At 26.6% G+C, this 9,796-nt stretch overlaps 2 protein-coding genes across 2 annotated transcripts; both read right to left on the bottom strand.

Moving 5' to 3' along the window:
• Nucleotides 1-2,981: 2,981 nt before the first annotated feature.
• Nucleotides 2,982-3,572, bottom strand: GO595_000628 (putative dolichyl-phosphate-mannose protein mannosyltransferase; the record flags this gene model as incomplete). The annotated part of the gene is made up of 1 exon (XM_067919618.1): nt 2,982-3,572. One exon carries the CDS (start codon nt 3,570-3,572, stop codon nt 2,982-2,984), a length of 591 nt encoding a protein of 196 aa, XP_067779097.1.
• A 47-nt stretch (nt 3,573-3,619) lies between these two features.
• On the bottom strand, nt 3,620-4,522 carry GO595_000629 (WD repeat-containing protein wat1; the record flags this gene model as incomplete). The annotated part of the gene is made up of 1 exon (XM_067919630.1): nt 3,620-4,522. The coding sequence occupies one exon, from the start codon at nt 4,520-4,522 to the stop codon at nt 3,620-3,622; it is 903 nt and encodes a 300-aa protein (XP_067779098.1).
• Between the last annotated feature and the right edge of the window lie 5,274 nt (nt 4,523-9,796).

The following is a 9,796-nucleotide window of genomic DNA, read 5'->3' on the forward strand; positions in this document are numbered from 1 at the left end:
CTTTGTGATATTTATACTTTACCACCTATTTTGTACATTATAAAGCAAGATGGTGTTTATGGCTGTGCACTTGATGATGCTGGAAATCGACGTTTTCCAAGACCACTAAATGAAATTTTCATTCAAGAAAATCTTAAATTTGTTCATAGCCTTAAAGATTTCTACGTATTTAAAACAAGTGAATCAGAGCTTTATCGAATCCAGGGGAAAACAATCAAGAAAGTCTGTAAACTGAACACTTCCAATTTACAAAATTTGGTTTGCATCCAAGGGCAAATTTTTACCCTTTCGAAAGATTCAATTAATTTGTATGATTTACTTTCGGGTGAATCTGTAAGTCATTGGGACACCCCGGAAACCGCCAAATGGATTGTAAGTATTGATGAAAGTTATGGGATTGTATTTATCGGAGAAAAATCATATACAATATCTAAGTATAACATTCCACCTTTGATTAATTTGTATGCAGATAAAAAAGAGTTGGTCAATACAATGAATAAAGTAATGAATCGAACTGGTACAGTCGCTGCGCCAATTTTACAGCTCGCCAATAGGTCGCCAGTTTTAGCTGTTTCATTGTTGGAAAAAGAAATTAGAGAAGAAGTAAAAACGCATCCAGCAGAAAATACATTGCAAAGTGCTGTAAGACCTTCATTGATAAAATTGGTGGAATTAATCAATGAAAAGCCAATCGAAAATGCATAAATGTAGTTAGTAATGAATAAATTATTTTATAAATATTATTCTGTGTTAAAAGAAAAATTTTCATAAAATAATCATAAAGTTTTTATGATTAAATTTAATCTTTTCCCACTTACTGATGAAATATATGTGTTTTCATTGGCATATTTATTGTGATGAAATTCAATTTGATAAATTTTCAAATAAATGATGAAATTAAAAATATAACTCTACAACTAACCAAAAAGTGATATCAAACAATATTTATTGCCAGAATAAGTGTAATAAATCATTCATGCAAACGCTGATATTATAACCGCCATAAAAAACCTTTCTGACATTTTTCAATTAATTTGGAGGTTGTTTTTTATGGTTCCTTCAAATGAACCCCAAAAACAACCTTAATCAAACAAATCAACTAAACAATATCAGGGAAACCAAAAAATGCGAAAAAATATATTCTGACATATTAAACATAATTTTCTTTCTACCAATTATATTTGGAATTTTCTACCAATTTTTGTCAGCTTCATTATATTGCAATATAGAGCTTATCCAAATATTTGTTTGTTCTTCAGACTTTAAAAATTTATCTATTATATACGATATTCCAAATATTTCTTCGTACATAAGTCATGAATCTTCGTCTTTTATGTCAAACACCTCCAGCTATGTTTATATTCGCAACACGCAACAACCTAATATTTCATTTTTTGAACGTGTTATTTTATCTGATTATCCTGATCGTGGCTATATTCCTCTTATAGCTGCCACCTATTCCTACATTCGACCGTTTTATATTCTTTATATTAATGGCACTACAATAACCCAATTTCCATCTGATACGTGGATCGAAAATGCACTTTATCAAATGAAAGCACATGATGCGCAAGTTGTTTTTGGTTGTCAAACCACTTTTCACAATGAAAAAGTTGGGTGTAGTCTCGCTATTATCGAGACAACTGTTGTTTCTGAACTTCTTTTTTATACTAACTCAAGTTCTCATTCCATTCCACCTCTTTTAGCCCTCTCATTATTTTCTAATGCAAATCCTGCTCAACTTAAATCAATGTATTTTCCATTTGATGGCGTTATTAATGATGTTAATTATGATTATATTGATTCATCATATCAATCAATTCATTCTCAACAATGTCCATTTCATAATGAAACTAACAATGGATCATTTGCAATATTACTACCACAATTTAAACGAGATTACATCTATAACTTTAGCAAAAAGTTTAATGAGCAAAGTATTCTTCCAGAGTTTTATTGTATAGTTCAATGCGAGAATCGAATCCAATATAATTTTTCGATTATCCGAAACATTCTTGGAACTGTATATCATATTTGGTGTTATAATTGGAGTCCATTATTTTATTTTAGTAATCATATTTCATCCATTTTCCCTGTTGATTTTGTCATTCGATATGATGATGATATGTATTCTAATAATACTAATTCACATTCAAAAGTATTACAACTTGCGAAAGGAAATGATTTAATTATCGGAAATGCATTTTTTAATTTAAATATAAATCAATGTAATTATAATGGAAATATTTATTGTAAAGATATTGATCATGTTTCTTCACCTTACATATTTAGACCTTTTCATGCGAAATTAAGTGGAAGAATTATTCATTTGACTTTCGTTTATGGTGAAGATATTGGGATTTGCGTTTCATCAAATATGTTATGTGGTACAAAGCCTTCATTATTTGGCTTTAAAGTCGTTGCGTTTCATGGCGATTCCAAAAGTCATACAACTGATGAAATTATCCAAAATGTATATAAGACTGAAAATATTACGGGGATTTTGTTGTTTAACATTTATTGTCATTATATGAAAGGTGGTTATATACCAAAATGTTTCGAGAATTACACTGCACCTTCTTCTAATGAAACTAAAAATTTATTGTATGAACACCATAAAATGGATTTTAATTAAGGTGAAATTCATGTAAAATATAAATAAATAGAGCGATGTAAATTCTTTTTTCACTAAAAATAATATATATATATGGTAATTCATGAAATATACTAAAAATTTGATATCAAATTTAAATATTCAAATAGGCTTTTCCAAAAAGATTATAACACACGTGAATTTACTTCCTATTCAAGAAAAACTAATTCTTTTTAAACAGAATTTCGATCAAAAGAAAAAAATAATTATGTTTCACTTAATAAGATCTTATATTAAAATGATTTAATGTTTGAAAAAAAAAGAAAAGAAAATTGAAAAACAAATTTTTACAACATTATTCATCTTTTAAGAGCAGGATGAAATGTAATCATAGTTCGTTATGTATATCCTCATGGTGTGGCTTTGATGGTACATATTCATCTAAGTAAAGACCTTCACTGGTTTTCCAAATTGAAGATGCAGATAATGGGGAGCAATAAACAGAAAATTTATTTGTTTCATCGGGAATTTGACTATCAAATGAAGTGCTAAGGTAACATTTATACTTTAAATTTTTAAGGAATATTGGTTGTGATTGTTCCCAATAATTTGTGTTATTGCGGCATGTTAAAATCCATTGACTTTTTGCGCTTTGCCCATTACGATCTGCAGTAGCCACAATTTTATTTCCATCACGTCTAGTAGAAAGATATTGACCGCTTATTTCGTTGAATAAAGTTAATGTAGATCCACAACTTACCGGCATTCTTGCTGCTTCTGTACCTTCTTCCGGGTTTTCAATTGTCCAAAGCCATCCATCATCATAAGGTGGCCTTGAACTATAAATTATTGGGTTTTTTCTTATTTTTTCATCTGTTGAGATAGCAAGACGATTTTCAGAATATACTCCTTTCAGCTGGATCACTGATGAATAAACAATTACTTTTGAATAAGAGGAAAAGAAAAGAATAAAGAACATATTACCGATGAATATTAGGGCATCCCATAATACGTTTATTCAGTTCACTAATATTGAAATGCAATAACAGCAATCGCAGAAACACTCTTAGATACACCATTAACAGGAATTTCCATTTCCATTTTGCCATTTTCCACATCCCAAATCCTGCAGATTCCGTCACTACTTCCTGTGCAAAGCTTAGTTGAATCAGGAGTAAATGCAACATCCCATACCCATGTACGAGTTTCGTTTGGAACCAAACTGTGCCTCATTTCACAGTTTCCAAAGCCGTAGATTTTAGCACAGTTATTTGCAGCAGATGTTGCAAAGTATTCTGAATTTGGTGAAATCGCACATCGGAGTTGTATATCATTAAATGATTGAATATCACATACTTCTGTAATTACCTCATTTTCGATTTTGTATTTTATTGTTTTGCCATCCATGTATGATGAAAGAAATTCAGATCCTTCAGGAGATATTGAAAGTGACCTTACCGGTGAATTTGACTGTTTCTTTTCGCAAGGAGCTCTAGGGTTTTTAAGGTCCCATAAAGAGATAGTTCCATCTTCACCTCCAGCAATCACTTCATATCCATTATTTAGAAGAACCATAGAATTTAGTGAATCATCTGTTGACACACAAATGGATGGGTGGTGGCTTCTTGAATCCCAAACTTTTATTGTTTTGTCTTCTCCGCAAGTGATTATATTAAATTCAGAAATACAAATATCTGTTACATTGCTTTCATGTGCGACAACACTCTGGATTGCACGATTAGATTTGGACTCGATATCATAGCAAAAGAAGTTTGAATATCCTGCAATATAAAATTGATTTTTTGATACAACAATGCGATTAGCCTGTGAATTTGGGATATCATACTCGTTGGTTTCATTTCCATTTGATAACTGAAACATATGTACTTTTAAATCATAAGAAGCAGCAAGAAGAATCCCTTTATCCATTGATATTCACTAGCTTAGGCCGGTTTTATCGGTATATGTAAACTTCTTTAAACTTTTTAATTAAAACGATAGGAAGTGGTGTATTGTATACTTTATTTATCGTTTCTCATCTAAGTAATTCTAATTATAAAATGTTTTATTCAATAAAAATAGAGTTTTACGCAAACTTCATGCAGTCTCATGGTTTTACTTTGGGAAATATGATTGTGAGAAAATTGTTCATTTTACTGTTGATTTTTTACTTTTCTATTCACACATCAAATTTGATTAATATTTATGAAAATATTTTATTTTTTTTTTTTAATTACATATCATATTACATGTTTAAAGGCCATAATTAAGATCAATGAATAAGATAATTTTACAGCACGTTGGGGACTTTTTAAAGTTCCATTTCGAAACACTAACAAGAAATTCATTTCAAAAATCAATTTTCCAGAAACTTTTTAGTAATTATTTACTTAATTTTGTTAAAGTATACCGCCTTTGACAACACCTTCAGTGCCTCTGATATCATTTCCTTTAGTGTCATTTCGTCCATTCTCTTAAACTCGTTAACTTCCACTTGTTCGACTTCTTTTTGTATTTTTTGGTTATCTATCAAAGCAGCTCCCAAAGTGGATAATCTTTCGATAGTATTTTTAGTTTTTTCGTTATTAATCAAATTCAAACATTTCTTATACAAATAGACTCTAAACTTTGCGAATTTGTTTAAGAAGTTATTTGCGCCATAAATTAACAAGTCCAAAATATCGTCGAATCTTTCTTTGCAATTACTTCCACCGAAGAATTGCGCGAGGTAATTAATTATCCAATCGATTTCTATTTCATTTCTTTTATCGAAATCTTTAAATATTAATTCAGCAGCGATTTCTTTATCAGTTTTACCTGAAACATTTTCATCATATAAATTATTATGTATCCAAGATAATATATCATTATTCCCAAATACTATTAAAGGTATTATAAAGAATACATTTGATTTCGATTTCTTTAATTTCATTGATATAAATTTAAATAAATCGATTGCATATTTACGTGTATCGATTTCAATGAATGTACAAGTTAAAGAAGTTGATAAAGATAATGAAAAATTATCAATGAAATTAATGGAATAAAAACTTTGATATTTTATTATCAATGAATTATTAATAACTTTGTTTAATTCTTTTATGATTTTCATGTCATTAAAATCATTATTCGGAAATGTATAATTTAAAATTGGTTGTAATAAGTTAATCGATGCAATTCGTAACATTTTAGTTGAATGATTACTACAAAATATTATTGGGAATAATAAACTTGTAGGAATCAATGATTTATTATCGAACTTAATTATAGTTTTATTTAATGATTCTAAACATAATGAAAGTTTTTGTGGCCCATAATCATCGAAATCAAATAAATTCGACATTTTAATAATAAATTGTAATGCATCTTCAATAGTACCTTCTTTATATAATAAAGAACCTGATTTCTTTATAAACCAAATCTCAGGATTATCATCAAGTTTCGTATCAATGAAAAATGATTGATATCTTTCTTGATAATTAGTATCAATAGTTTTAAGTATTGAATCAGTTAAAGTTATTAACTCAATTGGACGTAAAGTTTTCGGATGTAATATTAATGAATTAATTTTTTGTTGTGCAGTGTTTAATTGTATTTGTAAGTTTGGATTAATTTGGATAATACTTTCAAACATTCCTTCAAAACATGGACTAAGCATTTGTATTAATTCATCAGATGAATAAGCTAAGCCCATTACTAAGCCAAAGAAATATAATGGTAAATCAATTGTTACGAATTCTTTTGAGTTAAATGGTAATGTTGGAATTACTGAGAAGAATTTAATTGGTGAAATTAAATGTCCAAAAGTTCTACGACGAATAATACCATCGAATAATTTCTTTATTATAATTTCTCCTATCAGTTTATCATGATTCCACATAAATGATTGTAAACAACATTTCGATATATTAATATCAATATTACTTTGTAATATTATATATATTGATACTTCAATTGCAGTTTTATTATTAATTTCATTAAAGAAATAACGTTGTAATGCATAAAACATTTGTGGATCAATAACAGTTTGATATATACCACTAATAACTTTTGATAAAGAAGGAATATTATTTGATATGTTTGTAAATTGAACAAATAATGGTAATAATACAGATAAAGCTATTAAACTTTTCTTTTCATTCACATCGATATAATTAATTAATGATATTACTACATCTTCTAAATAACCACTTTTAATTACTTCTTCAAATAATATTCCCATATTAATATTACTTGAAGATATTGTAATGATTGGACAATTCTTAATTGATTCATTTGTAGATTTAATCGCTGCTTCAAATAATTGTAATACTTGATTAATTAAATAAGATGGATGTAATGCTATTAAATATAATGAAAATGATATCATTTGGATTTGGAATAATGGTTTCATTGTAGATAATAATGTTGAAATGTTTAATTGTGGTACTGTATTAACTCTTTCTTTTAATAACATTAATGCATTTAAGATACATTTACCTTTGTTAGTCTTTAAAGATATTGTTTGTAATCCTGTTTTAGTTTTATATTTAAAGATTATATCATTTGATTTGTTTTCAACAGATTGTATATTATATATTGGGATTTGACAATAAACATTAATCTTTTCATTTAATATCATTATAGATGATGATAATACTATTGATGTATTACATATTATAAATGATGCTGATATACTATTATATGTAACTGATATATAACCTCTTCGTTCTAATGTAATACCAAATGCATTTTCTGGTAAATATACTTTATCATTCGATGTTAAATATAATGAAATATTATCAGTAATTTTCATCTTCTCTGTTAATTTAGGATATTGTTTTAATAATGGAGTAAATTTATCATTTATTAATTTGGCTGATTCATATGATGGATTTATTAAATAAATTTTTTTGATTTTTTGTCGGAATTCTTTTGTAGAATTCTTTAATATATATACAAAATGTTGAATTGTAACTTCTGTTAAATTTTTAATATTTATAATTAAAACATAACCATTATTATTATTATTATTATTATTAAAATGTGAAAAGAATTGTATTGATATTGATTCTGATGATAATTCTGGTATTTTAGTAGGTAATATATAAATAGCATTTAAATCATTCGAAAATTTACCACAATCCATTAACCAATTATAACTATTAATGATTAATGCATCTTCTGGTTTTAATGATTTATTAGAATATGTACTTAATAATCGATCGATAGATGTAGGTCGATTACCTATAAATGATAATACTATTTCTCGATCAATAGTAAATGTATCGATTTTAATTACTGGATAAATTGGTTCTGCATTTATTATTGATTCTAATAATTCTTGATATTTAATTGATTTTGTTAATTTATTAATGAATTTAGTCTTATTTAAATCATTTAAATATGTACTAACATTATAATTAATTGGATTATTAATTAATGGTATTAAAAAACATTTCAAAAACATTTCTTTAGCGATTTCATTTGATTGAAGTTTAGCAAATTTAGATAAATAATATGAAAATTGTGGTGGCGGATTAAATGTATCGATGAATAATGAAATCTTTTCCATTTTTGCATTCTTTAATAATTTATTTAAGTCATAATTAGTAATCATTTGTTTAAACCAAGATATAAAGAATATTGAAATCGGATTTTCTTTATCGAATATTCCTTTTTCATAATATTTCGACATTTCTTCAATTAATTCATCATGTTTATTATATACTATTAAACAAGAAATTGCTGATTGTATAAATTTAATATTTAATTCTGGTGGATTCTTAAATAACTCGAAATTATTCTTTGTTAAATAATCATAAAGTTGATCTTTATATTTTAATTTAAATGATTCTGGTGGTTCTCGTGAACTACGTGCAGAAAATAATAATCGATTAATGATTTCATAATTTTCTTCTTGGGATGATTCAATTGTTGATTTTTTACGACTTGAAATACTATTACTTTGTTTAACTTCAAATAATTCATTTGAAGAAGAAATCGTCATACCTGATAATAATGTTAATGACTCTAATAAAAGTGATTGGAATAAAGGTTTTGCATTTTTAGCTACTTGTATATAAATAGGCCAAGCTAAAGTACTATTATTCTTTAATAAATTATTTAATGATGTTTGAATATGTATTATCATTTCTTTAGTTTGATTTGATTCTAATAATTCTGATAATGAATTAACTACAAATGAGATAATTTTTATCGATCGATTATCTGATGTAACTTCAGTAATATTTGGATTTGATTCTGATAAATCAAAACTTAAATTCTTTAATAATACTGGAAATGTTCGAGATATTAATAATGAAGTACGATAATTAAATGTATCTTTAGTTTTAATAGCATATCTTAAAGATAATTCAATTACTGTAACAAATGTAGAGATTCGATTATATTGATTAGTTACCAAATTAGTAGAATAAAAATTAGTTATAAACTTCATCATACTTTCAATGAATTTTTGTGTTTGATTTTCAAATACATTAAATTGTATAATATTAAAGAAAATTGGTATTGTAGTTTCAATCAATGAAATTGCTTCTTCATTTAATTGTTGTTTACAAAACGCTGTTAACATATCAATAGATATTATCCAATAATAAGGTCGATCATATTGGAAATTAGTAGCACGTGAAAACCATTGAGTTTTAGATATTTCAAAGAATGTCGGAAACACATTAATATCCAAATATTGAAAAGCATTTGATAATGAAGGCACATCTTCATTTAAATAATATATAAATAAAAAGAATGTCGAAAAGAAATATGAAGATAATGAAGTAATTTCAGTATTAGGAATTCCTACATTTTCAAGTCGATAACAAAAATGACATAAGAATTCAGTCATTGTTGAAATTCGTTTTATATCTGGAATAAATAATAATTGTAATCGACTAATTTGTATGAAATTAGTTACTGATACTTCTTCTGATTGTAATCTCTTTGTTAAATAATTTAACCATGCAGCCATTACATATTTAATTATTGTCATTAATCGTTCATCATTTTGTGGGATATCATACATAGGGAAATGATAACGATTTTGGAAATTATATAATGCGCAAATTTGATCAATTAATTCATCAATTGAATCCAATTTATTTAATCCAATAATCGAACGTAATAATAATGAAATAGTCATTAAATGATCGACATTTTCATTAGTAATTTCAGCCTTATTATTATCGATTGTAACTGATAAACAAA

This window comes from Histomonas meleagridis (genome assembly GCF_020186115.1).
Source record: "Histomonas meleagridis strain 2922-C6/04-10x chromosome Unknown contig_11, whole genome shotgun sequence".
Classification (NCBI taxonomy): Eukaryota; Parabasalia; order Tritrichomonadida; family Dientamoebidae; genus Histomonas; species Histomonas meleagridis.